The sequence below is a fragment of the Durio zibethinus genome, chromosome 11 (assembly GCF_047325235.1).
Source record: "Durio zibethinus cultivar Kanyao isolate XHJ-2024 chromosome 11, ASM4732523v1, whole genome shotgun sequence".
Taxonomy (NCBI): domain Eukaryota; kingdom Viridiplantae; phylum Streptophyta; class Magnoliopsida; order Malvales; family Malvaceae; genus Durio; species Durio zibethinus.
The window spans coordinates 26,868,506-26,890,262 of NC_143172.1; the positions used below are offsets into that span (position 1 = coordinate 26,868,506).

General features: G+C 35.1%; 4 protein-coding genes and 1 pseudogene across 5 annotated transcripts; 1 reads left to right on the forward strand and 4 right to left on the reverse strand.

The window, feature by feature from the left end:
- Positions 1 to 196: 196 nt before the first annotated feature.
- Positions 197 to 2,304, reverse strand: LOC111291302 (mitochondrial import inner membrane translocase subunit PAM16 like 2-like). Its single transcript, XM_022882959.2, has 5 exons — positions 2,198 to 2,304; positions 2,046 to 2,099; positions 1,069 to 1,156; positions 790 to 920; positions 197 to 694 (listed from the first exon to the last, which is right to left on the reverse strand). The coding sequence occupies exons 2-5, from the start codon at positions 2,046 to 2,048 to the stop codon at positions 566 to 568; spliced, it is 351 nt and encodes a 116-aa protein (XP_022738694.1). The 5' UTR covers positions 2,049 to 2,099; positions 2,198 to 2,304; the 3' UTR covers positions 197 to 565.
- An 863-nt stretch (positions 2,305 to 3,167) lies between these two features.
- LOC111290337 (E3 ubiquitin-protein ligase ORTHRUS 2-like) lies at positions 3,168 to 8,273 on the reverse strand. Its single transcript, XM_022881626.2, has 9 exons — positions 7,597 to 8,273; positions 6,482 to 7,017; positions 5,174 to 5,299; positions 4,861 to 4,960; positions 4,708 to 4,769; positions 4,526 to 4,628; positions 4,128 to 4,272; positions 3,777 to 3,991; positions 3,168 to 3,673 (listed from the first exon to the last, which is right to left on the reverse strand). Exons 1-9 carry the CDS (start codon positions 8,239 to 8,241, stop codon positions 3,368 to 3,370), a joined length of 2,238 nt encoding a protein of 745 aa, XP_022737361.2. The 5' UTR covers positions 8,242 to 8,273; the 3' UTR covers positions 3,168 to 3,367.
- A 2,871-nt stretch (positions 8,274 to 11,144) lies between these two features.
- Positions 11,145 to 14,084, reverse strand: LOC111289786 (uncharacterized). Its single transcript, XM_022881104.2, has 5 exons — positions 13,869 to 14,084; positions 13,623 to 13,742; positions 13,382 to 13,465; positions 12,164 to 12,784; positions 11,145 to 11,668 (listed from the first exon to the last, which is right to left on the reverse strand). Exons 1-5 carry the CDS (start codon positions 14,013 to 14,015, stop codon positions 11,348 to 11,350), a joined length of 1,293 nt encoding a protein of 430 aa, XP_022736839.2. The 5' UTR covers positions 14,016 to 14,084; the 3' UTR covers positions 11,145 to 11,347.
- A 93-nt stretch (positions 14,085 to 14,177) lies between these two features.
- Positions 14,178 to 18,115, forward strand: LOC111290338 (glycine--tRNA ligase, mitochondrial 1-like; annotated as a pseudogene). Its single transcript, XR_016346610.1, has 9 exons — positions 14,178 to 14,511; positions 14,690 to 15,059; positions 15,139 to 15,241; positions 15,664 to 15,857; positions 15,940 to 16,166; positions 16,381 to 16,440; positions 16,517 to 16,597; positions 16,967 to 17,372; positions 17,541 to 18,115. The product of XR_016346610.1 is annotated as a glycine--tRNA ligase, mitochondrial 1-like (transcript).
- An 8-nt stretch (positions 18,116 to 18,123) lies between these two features.
- Positions 18,124 to 20,994, reverse strand: LFY (floral meristem identity control protein LEAFY). The gene is made up of 3 exons (XM_022881105.2): positions 20,088 to 20,994; positions 19,233 to 19,594; positions 18,124 to 18,506 (listed from the first exon to the last, which is right to left on the reverse strand). The coding sequence occupies exons 1-3, from the start codon at positions 20,554 to 20,556 to the stop codon at positions 18,144 to 18,146; spliced, it is 1,194 nt and encodes a 397-aa protein (XP_022736840.1). The 5' UTR covers positions 20,557 to 20,994; the 3' UTR covers positions 18,124 to 18,143.
- Between the last annotated feature and the right edge of the window lie 763 nt (positions 20,995 to 21,757).

The following is a 21,757-nucleotide window of genomic DNA, read 5'->3' on the forward strand; positions in this document are numbered from 1 at the left end:
CCCTTTTTTGCTTGAAAAGAGAGATTTACCAACAGGTAACAACAGAGAGTTTATTTATAAGCCTGCCAGAACAAAAAATAAAGGCTACAGCCTATGTTAGCCTATATCATCTTTATTTCAATCCACAATCCACAATCCACAATCCACCAGATTCCTTTCGATGGCCATCATGATAAACACAAAGTGAAGGAAAATGTACAGAAATGCTCCAATTACATTCAAAATAAATGTTATGTAGGGAATAATGTCGCATGTTCAACATATGCTGTCAGCACGCTTGGCTTCATACTGCTTTCCTGCAATAAACTCAAACTACCTAGCTGACTTCCGAGAAGTTATATGCTATTGCTATCATTTCATTGATTGGATGGATTACAGGAAATGGTTGCAATGCAACATCTGATATAGACTATAATTAATCTATTTGAGTACTGCATATCAGCATTCAGCACAGTGCCAGCACAAGAGGTGAAAAAAAATCCTGATTTCTTTGAGCTCATGGAGATCACAAAGTATTAGGATAGCTGAATTGAGCGATCAGCATGAGAGTAACGACTTCCACTAGTTATATATCTGGGGTACCCTGAGCTTTCTTTTGGTAGACTGCTTCTAAACATTCTTTAGCTCGATGAACCTTTGACTGAAGGTAAAAGCTTCCATTCTTAGCATTTTGCTCAAACAAGTTGTCATATTTCTGCACACAGCTCATGGAAAAACTTTAATCAAAAACTTCGTAGAAAAGAGGGCATAATAAATCAAAGAATAATGAGTAAACTTATTTAGAAAAACCTTCAAGATTTCCTCCCATGATGAATGCTCTGTGACCCCTAAAATCTGCCTAGCCTCTGGTTCAGCCATAATTTTGCTAGCTCTCCTGATATTCTGCAGTGTTTCTTGAGCTACACCAGATTTTGAAGCATCTGAAATCAAGAAAAAGTTATAAATGGTCAAGTCAGGGATTTCAAACAGAGTAAACAAATTTCATAAATGCAAGATTATAATGATAATTAAAAAAAAAAAAAAAAGAAACAGAGAACTTCCAAGCACTGACACAGAGGAAAAACATACTTGCAAGAGCCTGGCGGTATGCCTGAAATACAGCCCTTCCCAATATTCCAGAGCCCATTACAATCAAGTTTGCAAGAATTCTCGCAGCCTGTACAAACACATCAAAAAATTAACTGACAATCTAATAGTCTTTTCCAGTTATTTATTTATTAAGGTTTCCCATTTTCTTAAGGGTGTATGAACAAGTATAGCAAATATTGTACTACATAATAGATCCATTGAACATAACCAAATTTTCGTTAAAGAATACAGGTGATTAAAAATACCATCACGAGACACAAGAAATGTTTTTTTTTAAGGTTTTCAACAAACAATTTTAGTTTCTTGGACAATGTGGTAAAAGTTCCTAAACTATCAAAATGACAACATAAAAAGAAAGGTGAGTCCATCCCATCATAATCAAAGTGTCAAAATCACAAGACTCGTACTTTGATAATGCAATAGCAATAAAAAAGTTCCCGCTGTGAGATTGTCAAGAAAACCAATATCTTTGTGCCCAAGAATTGTAGCCGTATTACCAAGAAGTGCTTGCCAACACAAATTCCTAGTAACACAACTCAAGCAAGCATAACACTAACATGACCGCATAAAATGAATAACTTTCAAACATCTTTGAGGATATTTAAACAGTCATTTCCAAGGAGACAACATAATTAGCCACATCCGACAACATTCCCTCAATGACAAGCACTTCAAGGACATGAACAAGCGACTCCCAACATAACACACCAATTTTAAACTTGTCTAATCTTTTCTAGCATATGAAACACATGGTTTTACAAACAACATAGCATAAAAAAACCCTAAAAAATTTACAATCAACAAAGCACCCAAGGGCCCTATAGACCACATTATTGCCTTTAAAGTGCTTGTGAAAATGACATATTCCGGTGAAAACTTTAACACAAAATCAACAAAGCAAAGCGAATAACCTCAAGAAAAAGAACTACGAAAATTGGGTTCAGAGTTAAACTTACCATTTGCTCAAGACTTGAAGTCACTGTTGAAGAAAAATTGAGAATCTCCTAATCCTACAATGGCAAGAATCAATAATGTTAATATAATCAAATGTGAAAAAAATTAAAAATCGATCGTAAATCAGATGAGGAAGAAGAGTAAATATCATTACTTGCAGAAGGAGATGTCGAATTAGAAACTGAAACTGAGGGGGGTTTCGGCTGATGATTTTTAGGGTTTTGAACTGAGCGGAATTAGAACTTGATGTGGGAACTGAAGCCCATTTGGTCTGGGCCTATGATTAAAACTAAAGTGTGGGTTTGAGAAGTTAGGGATGAAAAGGGTAAAATAGAGATTTTGGGCTTTGAATTTTATATTAATAGGGGTTGGCCTAGCATTGTGATCCAAAATCTCCAAAAGATCAAATTTTCTTTTTATTTTTCTTTAGTTTCTAATCTTTAAATTATTTTATTTGGATCTTTAATCTTAGTTTTATTTTTATCTTTTCATTATATTATTTCATTGATAATGAAGAAAAATATCAAAAATTTTTATGACAAGATTAAAATTAAATATAATAATTCGTGTTTTCATATTATATTTGTACTTAATTAAACACATATGAAACATGAAAATTATTATATTGAATTTATATCGACATGTTAAACATGAAATTTTTTTTTTTATCAAATTCATATATAATTTTTATTAAAAATTTAAATTGTATTATTTTTCGTATACTTTTTGTATCATTTTTACGTGGTATTACTATATCATATTTAAAATTATCAGGGCTAATTAAAATATAACTAATTTTAATAAAGAGATTAAAATATGAGTTTATATTTGATACATAGTATATAAATTTTATATATTATCAATTAATCAAATGATATCACTTTATTAATGAGTAAGTATCAAACTTTAAAATAAATATATAAAAGTTAATTTAAAAAAAAAAACTTACTTAGTAGCATCATCTAATTCATTTCATTAATGATATGACATCATCCAATTTATTAACAGTGTATAGAATTTATATACTGATAGTATATTAAATATAAATCTTTAAAATATAACTATTTTAAAAAGTTGAAGATTAAAATAAAATCAGTCTAAAAATTTAAAAGGAATTTATCCTTATCCAAAACATCAATATTGTCACCGCTGACTACTATTTGTTTAGAAAGTCACTTGAGCCAAATGCTCAAATGCAGAAACATTTTATTTGCAAAATATAAAAATGTACTGAGAATTTAAAGATGTTCAACTGGAATATAGCTGATCAGATTGAAGAAAGGACTTATGTCATCCAAGAGGAGCTGATGAATTGATAGATCATTCATTTCTCAAGGCAATCATCTTTGGTTTCCTTTAATTCATTGCAAGGTTTCTCTTCAGTAACTTGGGAAGCCTCGCCAACATCAACTTTCCTTTGCTTACAAGGCTTCTCCGGTTTGAGTTCCATTTCAGGGTCCGGTGAACCATCATCCACATCTGCTTCATCAGAATTTTCTTCATGATTTTCTTTGGTTCCAGACAAATCCTCCTCAGCGCAAATGGTTCCTTTCTCACGGGGTGCCTTATCAGCTGAATCCTTAATCTCTGCAATCTGCTTGGCAATTAGGTTCTGCAGCTCCATGTTTACCTGTTAGAACTCATCATGTTTAATAACATTATATGGTTCTCCAATCGTCCAGTAGAGCATGTAACTAAGAACTAAATGGCATTTCAACCATGCAATCCAATACCTGTAAGTTGTTCAAATAGTCAGATAAATCAGTGGGGCAAGTAGGGCAATTCATGACATTTCTTTGTGACCGGAGCGCCCTTCCACCTACATTTCTCTCCCTTACAAGTGACTGACCAGCATATGCACCTTCTAAGCAAGACTTGCAAAAGTTATGACCACAAGGTGTTGTTACTGGCATAACCAGAACTTCCCGACAGATGAGGCAACCAAATTCTACAAAGAAAAGTTTCAAATTGAACATTAAAGTTTAGAACTACAACTACAAATGAAAAATGTAAACTATACTACATCAGGTCAATCAGCGAATCGAAAGGACTCTCAAACTAGATGGCATGAAGAAAAAACTAACCTTTTTTAAGCCTCTTTCTAGCAGCTGCACTTTTTCGTTGCTTAACTATTCTCTTTGACACCTTCCTGACGTTAGAATCGCCATGATTTTCCTTTTGCTTGCTCATCGGAGGTGGTTTAATCCACTTCCAGCAACCATTAGCCTCCTGAAAAGAAAAATTAAAAGCCAAGGCATACAAAGAAGAGCAAGCATGTGAATTGAAATCTAAACAGCAGTATTTTTTCGACTTATAAATGATGCATTTAAATCCATATCAGCCTGTTCCAACCAAAAGAAAACAAAAGCACGAACACACATAAATAAGCCTTTGGTTCATTACCATTTTCCTATTGGGTTTGAAGCCACCAACAATAAGCCCTGTGTAATTCAAGTTTATGGAAGAAATTAAAAATACTCACATCAAAGCCCCACCATGGGCTTTCCTTTCTCTCTGCTACATTCGATGCCCTTTCCAGTTCTTCGATGACCGGCAAAAGTCTAGGGTGATCCCCATGCACGTCACTACAGTCAATTAAACATGCAAAACTTAGCGAAAACAATTATATCCAAAAGCTTATCAGCAAAGAAACTAGGCACGAACCTGGTCCATGGTGCAGGATGGTTGTCACACCTAACAAATAAGTATCGGCAAACCTTGAAGCCCTATACAGGAAAGCATTTATCATTATAATAAAAAAAATTATTTTGCAAAAGAAGAACCAAATTGGAAATATCTGTCTTGGAGAGCAAGTACTTGGACTCCAACATTTCGCCAGCATTTTTCGACTCGATAAATTCCATCGTAACGTAACCCTTTTTCTGGAGCATATGAAGAATGCTTGTCCTTGTAAGACCTGTTCATCACAAGGGGGAAATATTAATCGGTTTATACTAAGGAACAAATATCAGGAGAAGATATATATGAACTCATTGAACGATCAAAATTCTCAGACAGCTGAACTTGATTCTTTCAAGAACGACATTTCTATGGATTCATGACTAAACATTATTGTATATCAAGCTACTTCAATAAGGTTGAAAGAGAAATTTTAGACATTGGAATTTACCGAATAACACGAACGGGGTAACCATTTTTGCAACTGAGACGAAGGGACTCATTCCCACTCTTAAAATCTTGATCAAAAGATTGGTCCTTATTAGTCCTTTTGTTCCCACTCAGGTCTCTGCCCCCACTGCATTTTGTCCAAGCAAACCAGTAAATTTCAATGGATCACAGTAGTTAAATTCAATGCCATACATTTTATAGATGGTGCCAAACAAATAGCAGAAGAATCGAGGTGCATAAGAAAACATGAATACGAAGGATTGAGAGAGAAGATATTTGATATTTCTAATTACATGATGATACCTTATATGTAACACAAACGTAAGTTACTTTATATGCAACACAAACGTAAGTTAAAGGCATGGGCTAACACTTTGTCTATCTCATCTGATGCTATTATTGTAAACCTAATAGATATACTAGTTTAAATTATACAGGCAAAGTCAAACCTGTAAATAGCCCATTGGAAGCAGGGAATTCACCAATCAGGTGCTCCAGGTATACATTAAAAGGACATAATTCATAAATTATAAATGATCATATATAACACTATTACATGTGCCTTTGAACATAACTAAGTAATAGCTGATCTTAAATCATAAGCAAATAGTTGTAAAGAATTATGTGAAATGTTCTTTTTCAATCAAGATTCAATCCTTGTGGGGAGCGTATACATATTTTGAGAGTATAAAATGTTAGAAAAAATAAATAAGAAAAGAGAAATAATAAAAAAAAATTTTGACTTTGAGACGTGAAAAACATTTTTTTAAAGGCGATTATGGGTTTAAAATACAATAAAGCTTTAAACTTTACAACCAAAATCAGTGAAAATAATTATACTGAAAGATTTATTTATAATGAATGAACAAATATAAATTTTTATTTAGATAGTTATGACCTTCTGTATAATCATAATTTTTATGATTAATAATTTATTTATATTCAAATAATTATAATCATTTGTCACATGATAATTGTTTCTGTTCAAACATAATTATTTAAAATATGAATAAAATTAATACAAAAATTAATTTTATTTATCAATAATTAAATCTTGCTATCCAACGTGAGATGTATCACATTCTAAACTACCAACATAAAATCTTTAATGCACATGTTCATACGGATAAATATGCTATTAACATCATCTAAAGAGAAGGGATTAAATCCAAATAAAACCTGAGATACCACTGATAATATTATAAAAAAGAAATGTGTAACAGGAATAATAAACGAAGCAGCAGATAATTTCGGGGCTGTATCGTCAACAAAACAGGAAGATGAAGCAGTAGCCATTTAAAAAACGTACCTTCCAGTGTAAAGGAACCACTCGCCATGGTCCTCATCATCTTTGTAACCTCCAGAGAGTATGACTGACTGTGCACCATGATCTTTTTGGCCTGCAATGCCTTTAATAGGAGGAAAGTGAGCACCCCATTGCCGGCATTCCAACCTATCTTCCCAAGTATCTCCAACCAGCACTCCTCGGTTCCTCTCAGGATCATGTTCAGGCAGGATAGGACCAAAATGATCCGTTGGCACAGTCACAAATATCCTGCCACTTGAAGCATTAGCCTTCCCGCTCTTCTTTGCCCGGTCTGTAGTAAACGCCTTATCAGGCCTATCTTGATTGTGAACATACTCATAAACCTTTGAAGACCCTTCACCAGAACCATTTGATTTCGACAACTTTGCCGATCGGATGGCAAACACCAGCGCAAGGTTGATACGAGGCTGATTTGCCATTGCTGGAGGTATTTGCTTACGGCATAAGGGACATTTTCGATTCCCTTGTCGAATCGATTGCTTGAAACATCTGAGGCAAAAATTGTGCCCGCATGGCGTCTGAAAAAGGACAGTAATCCATTTGTTTTAATTACTTTGAAATGAAAAAGAAAGAAGAATTGGCTGCTCCATTTTACATAAATTGATGGTGGAAAAACCCACATTATGAAACAGGAAACTAGTTACTTGTTAATAAGCAGTTCAAACAAAGAAAGATGTTTGCAACAATTAAATTTATTTGACACCAAAATCCATTTTAACTCTCCATCATGCACATAAATGAACCATAATTTAAATTAACAAATCTTTTTTAGATAAAAAATTGTAATTCTTGAGAAATAATTTTATGAAGTCGTTCAACGTGACGTAATTTAAAACCCTTTATTGTTTTAAAAAAATTATTAAATCAATCATATGATTTAGTAATGTTAAAACTTAAATATTATTATGATAATTAAATGTTTTCATTTTAAAAAATTTAAGATAATTCGTTATCGAATTTAACAATCATGTATCATACAATTAAAAGGAACTCAAAATAAATTTCAACATTGCAAAACTTCGTCCACTGCAAAATATAAAATTTTAGTGTATAAAGGAAGATAACAGAAAGAGTGAAAGATCGAAGCTAAAGCTCACCGAAACAGGTCTGTCGAGCATGTTCAAACAAATGGAGCAGTTGAAGCTCTCATCAGAAGCCTCCGAAGCCTGATATTCAGGCTCCACCCTAGTCTTCTCTTTCCCTTTCCACTTCCCTTTACTCTTGTTTTTCTCGCCATCTGCTTCCTCAGTTTCAACAGCTTTCCCGCTGACCAACTCCTGCCTCTTCCTCGCCTTCTCCTCCTCCGTCAGCGACTTGTCAGCCTGGATTGCCAGAATCTTCGCGATCATAGTGTTTTCACCGGGAGAATGAGAAGAAGAAGAAGCACCCTCCTTCTTACTCATGGTCATGGAGGAGAAGATGACGATTCCTTCGTCGTCGTCTTTAATGCGCTTGTCGCACTCAGGGCAAAACCAGTAATCATCCGGGTAGGCAAGGGATTGGCGAGTGAGAATGAGACAATCCATATGCCAAGGGGCTTCGCAGAAAATGCAAGGCATGAAATTCTCTCCTGGATTTATCTTGGTTTTGCATGACATGCAAAGGTCATCATCATCAGGCTGCTGCGGCTGCTGCTGTTGCTGCTCAACATCATGCGCTGCCATTGGTGTTTGATAGAAAATACTACGGAGAGAGTGAAGTGAGGGTTGAAGGATTTTGGGGTAGTGGGAAAACAATGGCATCTGGCTTTTATATGGGGTTGGTGCGATGGATTCGAGAGGTGGTTTTTTGGGAATAATTGGCTGCGTAAACTTTTTCCATTTACGGGGAAAAATGATGATTCATGCAACAGTGGAGAAAAGTAGTAGAAAACAGAAGAATTGCAAGTCAAATGACAAGATTGCCCTAGGCCTTTTTCTTTTGCTAGGTATAGGTAAAATATTTTTCAATTTTGATTTATATCACTATTATAGTGGTAACATTTTTTTTTCTCATTTGTTTGTATTGTGAAGATATAAAAAAGTGGTGCTAAATATGGTGCAATACAAAATTATAACATTCATGTAATTTTTTTTATATAAAAGAGATCGTAAGTTAAAAATAAAAAATATAATATTATAATTGATATGCTTATTTTAACATAATAAAATATAATTTTCATCTTTACTAAGATTATTAATTACAATAAAATTTTAAATAGATTCTTATAACTAAATTAACGACTATAACTAATTACATTATTTAAAAGTAAAACAAGATCTTATAAGGTTACTTATACGTCATTAACGAAATTAACGATTTTTATTAATTAATATGATGTTGAGTTTGTAAACAACATATATTATGGTCACCCACATGTCATTAACAAAATTAACGGTTTTTATTAATTAGTATGATACTTAATTTCTAAATCTTTTTATGTGTACACATGCCTTTTTTTATGTTTGTGCACACATTTATTTATTAGCGTGAAACAAATAACAAATTCATAGTCAATATATTAAATAATGGCATTCATATGCAAATTAAAACACTTGCAACTTTTTTTTTTTTAATCCTTAAAACTACAACTATTTTTGTAAAAAAAATTAATATTATTTTTTAATTATACTTAAACCTATAATATTTACTAGTAACTTTTTTTTTAAATAGAAAATACCAAGAATTTAAGATTGAAATTTTTTGCAATAATCAATCAAATAATTTTTTTATGACTAGAGGTGCAAATTATGCTTTCAAATGTTCAATATATTTCATTGCCATCTTAGTAGGGAAAGGAAAATATTACATGAGTGGAGCAAGTCCAAATTGTTATCTAAAAAAAAAAGGTATTTAAAAAAAATTAAAATGACAAAAATATCGGAATTTGGAAAGGGTAAATAAGTAAAAAAGAAAATGTCACTAATGATATTTTGAGATTCATGGATAGGCAATATGGGGAAGCCACCAATACATTCCTTTTTCTCCTTGAACGTTACATATTTCTTGTCTTTTACTAATTTAATCTTGTTATTTTTTCCATATATTCTTTTCCAATTTGAAAATTTTAATAGGTTACTTAAAAAGCATAGATTTTTTTTGAGAGAGAAGTGAAAAAAATGTATAGATGTATCATTTAATTAATATTTAAATATAAAAATTAGTTTTGGTATATATTTAAATTAAATCAAATATTTAAATACAAAAAATATATATATTTATAAGGCAAGTGAATCCAAAAGAATCCAATTTTTTTTTATTAGGCAATTAATGATGGTTAGCTGGATTATTACCTTTTAATAGTTTCTTAAATGGATAAAATTATTGATAATTAATTTTGATAACTTTTGAAAACCGTTAAATCCATTATTTTATTTGAAAATTTTATATTTACATATGATTTTTTAATATTTATATATATTTGATATAAAATAAATATAAAATGTAAAAATAAATTATTAAATACATTGACGACAAAATATTTTAATTTCAGAGTTAAAATTAAAATGATGATATATATCTTTTATGTATTTAAAATATATATATATCATCATCTTATCTCTATTTATAAAATTAAATAATTTTACTATTAATTTATCAAATAATTTCTCTAATACAAATATACGAATAAATACGAATAGTTTTTCTCTTCTCCACTGCCAAAATTTTTCTCTCGGGACTAAAAACCAGTTTGCCATGTGCTGGTTTTCGAGCGTTTGATTGCTAAGAATCTGAGTGGTTCTTGGCTGTTTCTTAATTACTAAGAAAATAGTTAAATGGGTTCCCAAATTTGGCAAAATATAAGCCAGCAATATTACCACTTAAAGTTTTTTTTTCCCAAAAAAATTGAGTCTCTTAATTAAAAGTTATAGCATAACCATTAAAAAATTAAACAAAAAATTTTAAAAAAATTTTAAAAATTTAAATAAAAGTACAAAATTTCAATTGCATGTATTAAGAATTTAGGCAAGACAAATAAGGTAGTTTCAAAAACAATATCATTCTCAATTAGTAATTTTACCTTTTTTGGTTGGTGAAAATAGGTTATTTCACTCTCTTCTACAGGCGCGTGCATAAACACATGCTTTTGATCAATTTAGATTATTTGCAGACTCTTTTGAACAAATAAATTTAATTTTTTTTAACTTCTTAATTTATCTTTAAATCTCAAAATTTTTATCTTTTTTGTTATATAACGATCAGTTCTATTTAATTATTATTTTGATTTTTTAAAAATTATTATTTAACCTTTTTTTTATTAATTTTTTACCTTCACTTCTCTCTGATTCTATAATTTTTAAGCATCAACTTTAATAACATGAGAATCGATTCACGGCTAAGTTAAAAAGCAAAGTTATTTTTATTAATCTTATTAAATTCAAACTTAATTTTATTAATCTTATCAAATTCATACCTCTAAGAGTTACCATTTTTGGCAAAAAGAAAGTAACCATTTGTGTTAATACTTATCTTTTATGCACGTTGAAACATGAAAATCGATCAAATGTTTCTTTAACTGCTTGGATTAAATGGTTCCCGGTCATTTTGAGCTCGTGTACTTAAAAGTCATTTAAAGATCATATGAAAGGACAGAGTTCGTTATTGTTTGATATACTGTAAAATTCTGATTCATTTCATCAAGAAACTGGGAAATTAGAGTCAGAAATGATCAATAAAGAATCATCCATGCCAATTGCCAAACTATTGAATGTTAGGGGTCGAGAATGGAGAATAGTTTGCCAGTTTCCGAAGCCAAAAAAAAAAAAGAAAACACAGAACAAATAGGATAATAGCACAGGTATTTTTGGTCATTGGAGAAGTACCATAGTTCTTTCCATCCCTGAAAATGCCAACACGTATTATTAATCATCAAGGGTTCCGCGGACAGGGGCTGATGCGCTTGCGCGAAACCACTCGTTGAATTGCCGGTGAAGGTGATAAACCCAAGGGAATCCGAGTGTCCAGACATGGGGTTTCTGGACCCAGAGATTGCAAATGACTTCCAATGACTAGCCTGTGATATGATGAAGGCCTTTCCCTTGTAGATTGATGGTGCTTCTTGTTGCTCTCAAAGTACAGAAGCTCTTTAGGCCCCATGGGACTCCTCGGTGTTCGAAACTTCCTCATCTTCCTCCGTAGTTCCCATGCTAGCTTGTTTTGGTTTGCTTCAGTTTCCTCCATGCCTAAGAACTTTACAGAAGTAAAACAGTAAGAGAAGTTTCCCAACACTGTCCAACAGTCTCCAGAATTTGAGTTTTTAAGTGATTCACCCACCCACCGACATGTTTTAATGCAACTGCTTACACATCAAAAGCAAACACTATGTATAGCTCACATGTATTGTTTCCAGTGCTTCATGCTGAATGCATTGACTTCTATGTGCCTATTGATTTTTGACAGACATAACAACACTAAGTAAATCAAAGAGGTAAGTTGGTTACTAAAAAGAATCCACTGGCATATTGCACTGACTGCTAACTGATTAATAAATCACCACTTGGTGCTTTTCTTAGCTGTGAGTGGAAGCCCTTAAGCTATACCAGTGCTCCTTTCTGGACTACAAAAGTTAGGGGTTCGTACTTGCGACTGAATAGTTATAGAGAAATCTTCTTATGTCAGGTCATCATTACATCAGACTGAAATATTGAACCACAACTACAGTGCAAAAAGCAAAGAATAATGTACCTTTTGTGAAACAAGATGTTCAATATGCTCTTTTTGGATTTCACCATGGAATTCGTGGTATTCCTTCATTCTCCTTACTTTTTCTTCCGTCTCTTTTAACTTGCACAATGCCTTGATCCTCCCCTCCTCTGCTACTCTGACCCTCTTTCTTGCTTCCTCTAACTCAATCGTACCACTTCTCATAGATCTTTCCATCTCATCCACAATAGCTAGCAAACGTGCACATGTTCCAATCTTCAAGTCAGCTTTCAGGCCTTTGACATACTCGACCATTGGGTCACACATTCGTTCAGCTAAATCTTGCATTAGACCCTCCATACCATCCTCTACCGAGTTAAGGACTGCATCTGTTTTATCAAATATTAGTTGAAAGAGCTTCAGTGTGATCAGGAAGGTGTCATGGTTTTGATTGTGAAAAGCGGAAATATAATAAATTGCTTTCCGGAAAAGTTTCTGGAGGAAGTCCCTTTCTGTGGCAAGGCTCTGAAGAATGTCATCTTGGTGAGAATTGACTCCGTTTTCCACTTGTCTAAGCAGGCGCACAAGCTGCATCAACTGCGTTTGTTGCTTCTCAAAAAATTCTTTCCCTGCTACTATGGCCTTGGAAGCACAGCTTTCTTTCTGCAAGGTTGAAAATCTAGGTTAATGGATCTGTAAGATAAATAACACCATATGTTTTCTTCGGATATGGAATGCCAGGGCAAAATCTCCAACTGCAATCAATTTAAAAGTAAGAGAAAGTAGTGGGAGTAAGAGAATCTTCATGGAATTTGAAGGTAATCTACGAAGCCAGTTTTTTATTAAAACATCACCCATAAACCCAATATTCTAGGCCAATGTTTTCTCAAGAATTGAGCGACAATTTGGAAATCATGGATTCTGTCAAACTTGGGTTACTATTAGGGTCTGAATTTTGATCTTTATTTCTAACTTTGTTCATGTAAAAATTCTGTGAATGAATGGTTTAAGATGAGAGGAGAGTCCAGGGCTGAATTAAGGTACTAAAAATGGATCCTGCTACCCCTAACATAACTGATAAGAAGTTAAACAAAGACTAGAGTCTTGAACTTGATATAATGTGCTTTGCAAATTCAAAATAAACTGAATTAAGTACTAAAAATGGATACTACTATCCCTAACATAACTGATAATAAGCTAAACAAAGACTAGAGTCTTGAACTTGATATAATGCGCTTTGCAAATTCAAAATAAAACTACCTTTCTCTGATTGTTCCATTCTCCTCCACTGCTAGATGGTGATATCAATGGTGATTGAGGTGTGGGACCATTCCTATGGAATCCCTGCCATGAAATCAAATTAAAATTTGAAACCTGATATTTTAGAAGTGGTAATTTTTTTTCGCCGATTTATAATATCTTTTCAGTTGAAATTTAAAAAAAAAAAATTAAAAATGAAGGACGAGTATAATGCGTGAATTTAGGTTTTTGAGTTGATTACACAAGAGAAATCATCATCGACGAAGATCGTGGTGAATCGTCCTTCTTCAGCCATTTCCTCTGTTTTCAAACCAACCAGCTTCATCAACGGAATCGCCAAGGAAGCGAACACCTCCTCCGCCTGGAAATTAAGAGAAAAAAAGAAATCAACGACGATTCCTCGTTTAAATGTCTCAAAAACACGAAATCAAATCGAAGCAAAACGAGAAAAATCACGATTAGTAAGAGAAAAAAATCGAAGCAATACTTCAGCCAAACCGATTTTGATCTGCGATTTTAGTTGGTGATAAGCGATCTTCACTTGTTCCTGCCGTGAAACAAGTATGGTAAGCTTGACGCCAATCCAATCCATTGATTCAGACTCCGAGATCTGCAATCTCCATCGATTCTCCATTTCTGGTGGGAAATAATCCGACGGCAAGGAAACCTATACTCTAACAAGAAAAGACTTAAGCCTTCTATTAATTTGAAATTTTTGAAAACTGACGAGTTTATATATGGTTAGAGTTGTCAAAAACGTCACCGTTTCTATCATGGAACCGGAAATATCTAATTCGACCGCACGGTTGGAATCTTCTGGTGATGAAAACGACGGAGAGGTCGAAAAAATCCGAAGAAAATATCCTAATCGTTAAAGCACTTTCGTGTGTCTCAACTTGAACGGCGTCGAAGCAAAAGGGGAACGGCGACGAAACCCAACAGCCATGGTGAGCAACGGTTACAGTAATGTCATTAACCGGGATGCTTTCCGTCAAGCCGTTGTTAGCACCCTCGAACGGCATCTATTCTACGTACCGTCGTTTAAGATTTACGGTGGTGTTGCTGGGCTTTACGATTCTGGCCACCTGGCAGCGCCAGTCAAGTCTAACATCCTAGCGCTCTGGCGTCAGGTTAGCCTTTTCTTTCATTTCTAAAGGACTCAAACTTGCTATCGAACATGTGAAGAATTTGGTTCACTGATTGAAACTGTTAATCCAAATTTAAAGCTTTTTGTAACCATGGAAAGAGTTATAAGGAATTTGGGGATTCGAACCTTGAATCTTGTGAATTGTTCAAGTTTCATTACAGCATTTTGTGTTGGAAGTGGACTGCCCGTGCGTGACACCAGAAATTGTTTGAAAGCTTCGGGTCATGTGGATAAATTCACTGACCTCATGGTGAAAGATGAAAAAACTGGAACTTGTTACCGAGCCGACCATTTGTTGAAGGATTTTTGCAAAGATAAGCTTGAGAAGATGGATATCAACATCACAGCTGACAAGGCTGCTGAGCTGAAGCATGTTCAGGCTGTATTGGATGACCTTTCAGCTGTAGAATTGGGTGAAAAAATTAGGTAGTATTGCATAGTTGCTCTTGATACTAAGAACCCACTTTCTGATCCTTACCCTTCTAATCTTACGTTCCAAACTTCAATCGGGCCATCTGGGTTGAGCCCTGGGTAAGCTTGTGATTCTGATTTAGTGCATACACTTTTTTATTGGGATAAATTTTTTATTTAAGTGATTTGAAACATGCAGGTTTATGCGCCGCTTCCTGAGACAGCTCAAGGTATATTGTTAACTTCAAGGACCTCTATTACTATAATGGGAACAAGCTCCCTGTCAGGCGTTTAGAAATGAGGTATAAAACTCTACAAATTGCAATTTTCTCTTTCATGTAGTTGATTTCACTCTATACTCTGTTTCTTGTTCATTTTCTAGGCGTTGATAATATTGCTTCTTGTTCATATTCCTTGCATGCATTGATGTCTCTGTTTCCAACATCATTCCCATTGTCGTAATTGACTAGGAGAGGGAGGATTGGAACTTGGAAGGATCTATCTCGTTTGAGAATTCTGCACAACTGAGCCTCAACTCTACCCTATCAAATCTTATGGAAAACTTTCTGGGTTTCCCAGCAAAGGCATTCTAGAATATGGTACCATTTCCTTCTGACCACCATGATGCTAGTTAATTGTTAAAATGATCCTAGAGGTCTTTCGTGCGGTTATATTGTGCTGAATTTGGGGAATTTAAGTATAATCTGGCAAATTCAAACCACAGATATCTCCCCGCCAAGGTTTCCTAAGAGTTTGGGAATTTACACTGGCTGAGATTGAGCATTTTGTGGATCCTGACAACAAGTCAAACCCAATATTTTCTGAAGTTTCCGATTTGGGATTCTTAATGTTCCCAAAGGAAAAATAAGTGTCCGACAACCAGCAAAAAGAATGTATCTTGGTGAAGCAGTTTCAAAGGCTTGCTAGTCTCTGTCCAATTTAATTTCAGCTTTTCGTCATTGATTTTGTCACAATCTATTATTTGCTCGTAACTGATCAGGCCATTGTCAACAATGAGACACTGCGCTATTTCATTTGGAAGGGTGTATCTTTTCTTGACATATCTGGGTATTAATAAAGATAGATTATGTTTTAGGCAGCATCTGGCCAATGAGATGGCCCATTATGCTGCAGACTGTTAGGATGCTGAAATAGAATGCTCTTATGGCTGGATTGAGTGTTGTTGGTATTGCAGATAGATCTGCATGTGATTTGCCAGCTCACACAGTAAGTGAACGATAAAACCCAACTTGAATGTCCGACTTCATAAATGTTTTAACCTTGTCACTTTCCTTCTTAAATATTTCAAAAGAGAGAAAAAGGAAAACAGGTAAAATAACACTTATGTCTATCCACCTTTTCTTTGGCTGATATCAATTAATATGCGAACGGGTACAAATTTACTGATGTATTCATGAATGTTTCTTGCACTCTCTAATAGGATGAGAGTGGTGTTCCCCTTGTGGCACATGAAAAATTTGCAGAACCAAGGGAAGTAGAGGTAAGTCTCTGTTTTTTATCAATTATGAATAGTTGCATGGTTGTTTAATGACTTTTTGGCTGTTGTGTGATTTCAGAAACTTGTTATTGCACCAGTTAAGAAGGAGCTGGGCCTTGCATTCAAGGGTGACCAAAGGATGGTCTGTGAAGCACTGGAGGTAAATAAAATAAATTAATTTGTGATGGGTGTGTGATGGACACATGGGTGTGAAAGAGAAAATAGAGGTTGGAAGGTTAGGGCCTTGCTTATTGCTGAAATATCCAAGCCCTAGTCTTCCACATGGGGAGCATATCACTTATAAATTCTTTTACTACAATTTTACAGTTGTCCAATCACAATAAATAATTATATAGGAGTTTACCACTTATAAGTATAAGCTCCACATAAAATTTTGATGGACTCCAAACAATTCTAAATTGTGATTGGTTAATTGTACTACAATGATTGTAGGTGATATGCTCCTTTCCACAAGAAGTATATTAGAACAAAATTTAGTGAATTGTGCTGATTTCCTGTTTGGGAGCAGGTCATGAGTGAAAAAGAAGCTATCGAAATGAAGGCTACTTTGGAGCCCAAGGGGGAAATGGAATTCCACGTATGCCCTCTTGCTAAAGATGTTACCATAAAGAAGAATATGGTGAAAATCTCCAAGGAAAAGAAGAAGGAACATCAGAGGGTTTTCACTCCATCAGTTATTGAGCCATCTTTTGGTATTGGACGGATAATCTACTGTCTTTATGAGCATTCATTCTACACAAGGCCTAGCAAGACTGGTGATGAGCGGTTAAATGTTTTTCCGTTTCCCTCCTCTTGTGGCACCAATCAAATGCACTGTGTTCCCACTCGTGCAAAACCAGCAATATGAGAAAGTTGCTAAACATATTGCCCAATATTAACTGCCGCTGGGATATCATATAAAATTGATATGACAGGTATGCACCCAAGAAAATTTTAAACTGCTTATTGCTTTTGGTTCTGAATAGTTACTAGCATACTCTTTAGCGGAGATGTAAACATGGCAACTGATACTAACAGCAATCGTAAACTCTCGATTAAGCCAGATGAATTTAGATTCGCTTGTTTGTATCTTTCCATCTCAGGTACATCTATGGGGAAGAGATATGCTCGAACAGATGAACTTGGTGTACCATTTGCCATAACAGTAGATTCAATTTCCTGAGTGACAATCCAGGAGAGGGACAGCAAAGTTCAGATTGGTGTTAATATGGAGGAGGTGGCAAGTGTAGTGAAAGGTCACAGCACTTGGAATGGTATGTTTTCAAAATACAATGCTCCCTCACTGCTGAATGATGAATGGTCCCACGAGGTTTTAATTCGGCTAGTTGTATGCGAATTGATTCTTTTATCCCTCAGCAAATTACACGGGAAAGGTTATCCTTGTGGTTTTTTCTTGTTCAGTTTTTGTCTTGTTAAATAAGCATCATGCTGCTACTATATCTGATATTGGCATACAGTGAGATTTGCAACAAATATATACTATTTGTAGTCAGTTTCTGCTTAAGTAAAAATTAAAGACTCAATTACTACATTAATTGTCATCGTTTGTGATTCAAATCATGCTTACCATACATAATCTAACACAAGACTTCTTCCTTCATTCAAACTTGTGCCTAACTAGTTATCTCTCTTTCTTTCATTCTCAATATAAACCCAATTACAGAATTGGTTGTGGAATCAAAGGTTCAGAAGGCAATATGATCAGGTCCGCCAGAAACGGAGCTACAGGCTGCGGCACTGTTACGTTCGGCATGACAAAGTTGTCGAAGCTTGGTGGGCACATACCAAATAACAAGACGAGGATGTGCATTGAAAATTGCATCAATGTCCCAACCCTGGCTCGCAGCTAAGGCCACGAGAGGCTTGTAGCAAGCCTGTCTCCATGCCCCAACATTCTCTCCTCTCTCCTTGAAAGCTCTCCTCAGCGCATTCGATGCCTCCTCGTCAAGGCAATGCAGCGCATAGCAGTGCACGTAATGTCGCATTTTGGGCTTGTTAATGTAGCTCGCCCCGGCCTTCTTAGCATACCTGAAAACTTGATTGGTCACCTGTATAAAAATTTTCAGCCCATAAACTCAAAAAAAAAAAAAAGGAGATTCAAATATAGAAAACCGTGAAGATTTGATGCCTTTTTTATGGTAAATTTAAACGAAGAAACCAACGTATGATTGTGTGGATGACTGGGGGCTAGTACAAAAGCAAATTAAAGAATTAGTCTAGGCTTTAGAGTTTATTTCTTGGGGCAGGAGAGGAAGAGAGAGAGCATCATAGAATGGTGTAGGAGCAAAGTAAGTTAGGATCCAAAATGCAAAGGACTTGGTTCTGAAAACGTCGTTAAAAAATGGTGCGGCTGTCACATGGGGGTCATGCCACCTCCAACCCATCAGGAAAATAATGCCAAAAGACAGTAATTTATTCAAGACAAAGTACCCATTCGGGGACCCTACCCTGCAACATTTCAACGCACATTTCCCGGACCCCACTCCTCCCCGTACCTGACTTGTCACATTTTGTTTAGAACAGCTGGCTAGTAACCCGTAGCTTTATTGGGAGGGAACAATTCCAAGATTCTAACAGAGCCATTGTTTTACAGCTAGTCACGTGTCAAGCTTTGTGCAGTATGCAAAATTGCACAAATGTGAAAACAATTTCGAAGAGTTCTATTTCTCGTTGGATTAAAAGCCTCTTGTTTGAATAACTTTCTCTTTTCAACTTCTGCGTTTAATTCTTCTTGTTTGATTGTGTAAAAGAGACAAAGAGTACTGATTTGTTACCTTGGTGGGGCATTTTTCACCACGCTCCTTGGCGATGTTTTGGACTTGAATCAAGAACTCCCGGCACTGCTCGTAGAGATGGAAAAGGTAATCAAGACCATTCTTTTTGCCTCGTGCTACCTCACCAGGTTCAGTGACAATGAAAGGGTGCTCTCGCTGTCTCTCGTAGCCTTCACCATCACCATTTTCATCATCGTCACCACCCTCTAATCCATCTTCATGACCAACTTCTACAACCACCTTCTTCTGCCCCTTCCTGCGCCGCTGCTTCTTCCTCCCCCCAGCTACTACCACATCCCACGCCCCCCCTCCTCCGCTCCCTGCTGCCTCTTTCTCTTGCTGCACTGGTTCCTCTGACAACCCTGTCAATCACACTCTTTTCAACCCCCCCAAAACAAAGAATATAGAAATAAAAAAAAAAACAAAAGAATACTACTACTACTTAAGAAGATATTGTTGCACCTGCAGAAAATATAAAATCAAGAGCTACACGTTCATTTTTACAATATCAAAATTCATAACTATCCGTGAAATTTATACAGCTAGCTTGCCAACAATTTTCTCATTCATGTCAAACCAACTTTAATATATATAAAACTATAACGATCAAGTTTTTGCATTGAAAGATGAGATTGTTCGAAAATTCAAAAACATCTGCTCAACATTTACGTGTTATAGTATCTGTCATAAAATGAACATCGAATATGTATTTTACCAAAGAAAGAAAAAGAACAAAAAACTGTCATTGGGATAAGATAGTAATAGATAGTACTCCTTTTTCAATTCTTATCTAGATTCCATTACGTCAGGCGAGCGAGCAATTGTAAATATATCAACAAAACAAGTAAAACTAACCTTCCTGGGAGAGGGCATCAAGAGCGTTGGTGGTATCACCTGAAACCAGGTGTCGCCGCCTTGAATCCTCTTCTTCAAGCCTTCTCCTTTCAGCTCTAACAGCAGCTTTAACACCATACCTCTCACCAACTAGCAGCTCCCACCTGAATATCTGCGACACACTATTCATCATCTCATCTAACTCTTCTTCCTTCATGCCTAAAAGGGTACTCACAGTGAACCCTAACTCAGCTATCTTAGCTGCAGTGTAGTATCTGATCCCGTAAGCTTGAAACAACTCCTCTATTCCTCCAAGCTCCCTTGGCCTCCCCATGTAAGCAGCCGCAACTGCAGCAGCAGCAGCAGCAGCAGCAGTCGTATGTGGCTGAGGCGACGCCACTGCTTCCATCAAACGCGCCGGCATGGGGGCCATGACTCCTCTTGGGTCCCATTTGAAGAAGCTCCCAGTAGCGAAAGCCTCAGGATCCATGTCTTTCTCAAGCTTTTTTCTCTTTTTTCCCAAGAAATGAAGTACAAAAAAAAAAATCTTTGTTCTTTATGTTTACGTTGGATTGGTTGGCGAGGGAAGCTGTCGGTTGCTATAAAGACAGGAACTTCGGAATCCCCAAACTACCCTTGCATGGCTTGTTTCTTTGCATTGTAAGACGGAAACCAAACTTGACAGTTGGAACCTAACCAGAAACTAATGAGAGACACAGTCAATTGGCTTCCCCTCCCCTTCCCTGACCGGTTAACGTTTCCTTTGCATCGGTTTTTGTGTAATAAACCAATAGAAACATGACACGTCATGCAAGCAAAATGATTAGACTTTTCACGTTACCTGACTGATCCCCGTAAAAGGGTGGCAGATATTGGTGATTTAGATGAGGTTTAGGATTTTAATGTTGGAATGTTTTGAGCCATCTGATTGGTGATTAGAGAGATCCGCAGGGTAATTTTGATGCATCTGAGGAGTGCCAGATCATGTTTCCTTTGACTTTTCTCGTTGAGCATGGGTTTTCGATTTAAACTTTCGTTGGAGTTGCCTGGTCTGATTTCGTTGAGCAATAAAATGCATGAAAATACCCCTCGAATTTTGGGAAAAATATTGTTGTCCCTTTCTCTTTTTTAAAGAAATAAATATTTTCTTTTCTTGCAAGAATCTTTTTATATTCTCTTTGCATGCAAGGAAAAATTATTTTATATTGAAAATAAAAGATTCAAATTTAACTCATAGCTTGCAGGATCTTAGTTCAATTCTTTAAAATTATATATATATATTTTTTATTTATTTATTTATAAAAATCTTTGGCATTATTATGAAATTTCCATAACAATTTATTTATTTTTTAAAATTTTATTATAAGTTTTTGCTAACAAATACTTTCGATACGCTCTTTAAAATTAGTTAACATACCTTTTAAGGTAACAATTACTATAAATAAAATACTTAATTGAGTTTAATAGAAGGAATTTAATATTATATTTGATTTGTGTTGGTGTATTTTTGGATTTGGTGAGGACGAAATTAGTTAAAAATTAAGTTAGTGAACATGTTAAAAAAAAAAGTCAATGTAAAAATTAAGACTTGAAATGTATTTCGATATTCAAATTAATTGTTTGAAAAAAAAAAAAAGTAACGGAGAATATGACTTGACTGATAAGATGTCAATGATGGAACTACTAAAGTG

What these genes read in the sequence shown, in the direction of transcription:
- LOC111291302 (XM_022882959.2), bottom strand. An exon ending in ATACCGCCAGGCTCTTGCAA is followed by an intron (nt 921 to 1,068) that starts GTATGTTTTTCC and finishes TCTTGATTTCAG; the next exon opens with ATGCTTCAAAATCTGGTGTA. An exon ending in CATGGGAGGAAATCTTGAAG is followed by an intron (nt 695 to 789) that starts GTTTTTCTAAAT and finishes AGCTGTGTGCAG; the next exon opens with AAATATGACAACTTGTTTGA.
- LOC111290337 (XM_022881626.2), bottom strand. Translation starts at nt 8,241, where the DNA reads ATGCCATTGTTTTCCCACTACCCCAAAATCCTTCAACCCTCACTTCAC. An exon ending in GGCGAAATGTTGGAGTCCAA is followed by an intron (nt 4,770 to 4,860) that starts GTACTTGCTCTC and finishes TTTCCTGTATAG; the next exon opens with GGCTTCAAGGTTTGCCGATA. An exon ending in GCCCATGGTGGGGCTTTGAT is followed by an intron (nt 4,273 to 4,525) that starts GTGAGTATTTTT and finishes TTTTCTTTTCAG; the next exon opens with GAGGCTAATGGTTGCTGGAA.
- LOC111289786 (XM_022881104.2), bottom strand. Translation starts at nt 14,015, where the DNA reads ATGGAGAATCGATGGAGATTGCAGATCTCGGAGTCTGAATCAATGGAT. An exon ending in TCAAAATCGGTTTGGCTGAA is followed by an intron (nt 13,743 to 13,868) that starts GTATTGCTTCGA and finishes CTTAATTTCCAG; the next exon opens with GCGGAGGAGGTGTTCGCTTC. An exon ending in AACATCTTGTTTCACAAAAG is followed by an intron (nt 11,669 to 12,163) that starts GTACATTATTCT and finishes ACTTCTGTAAAG; the next exon opens with TTCTTAGGCATGGAGGAAAC.
- LFY (XM_022881105.2), bottom strand. Translation starts at nt 20,556, where the DNA reads ATGGATCCTGAGGCTTTCGCTACTGGGAGCTTCTTCAAATGGGACCCA. An exon ending in TGATGCCCTCTCCCAGGAAG is followed by an intron (nt 19,595 to 20,087) that starts GTTAGTTTTACT and finishes TGTGATTGACAG; the next exon opens with GGTTGTCAGAGGAACCAGTG. An exon ending in GTGAAAAATGCCCCACCAAG is followed by an intron (nt 18,507 to 19,232) that starts GTAACAAATCAG and finishes ATTTTTATACAG; the next exon opens with GTGACCAATCAAGTTTTCAG.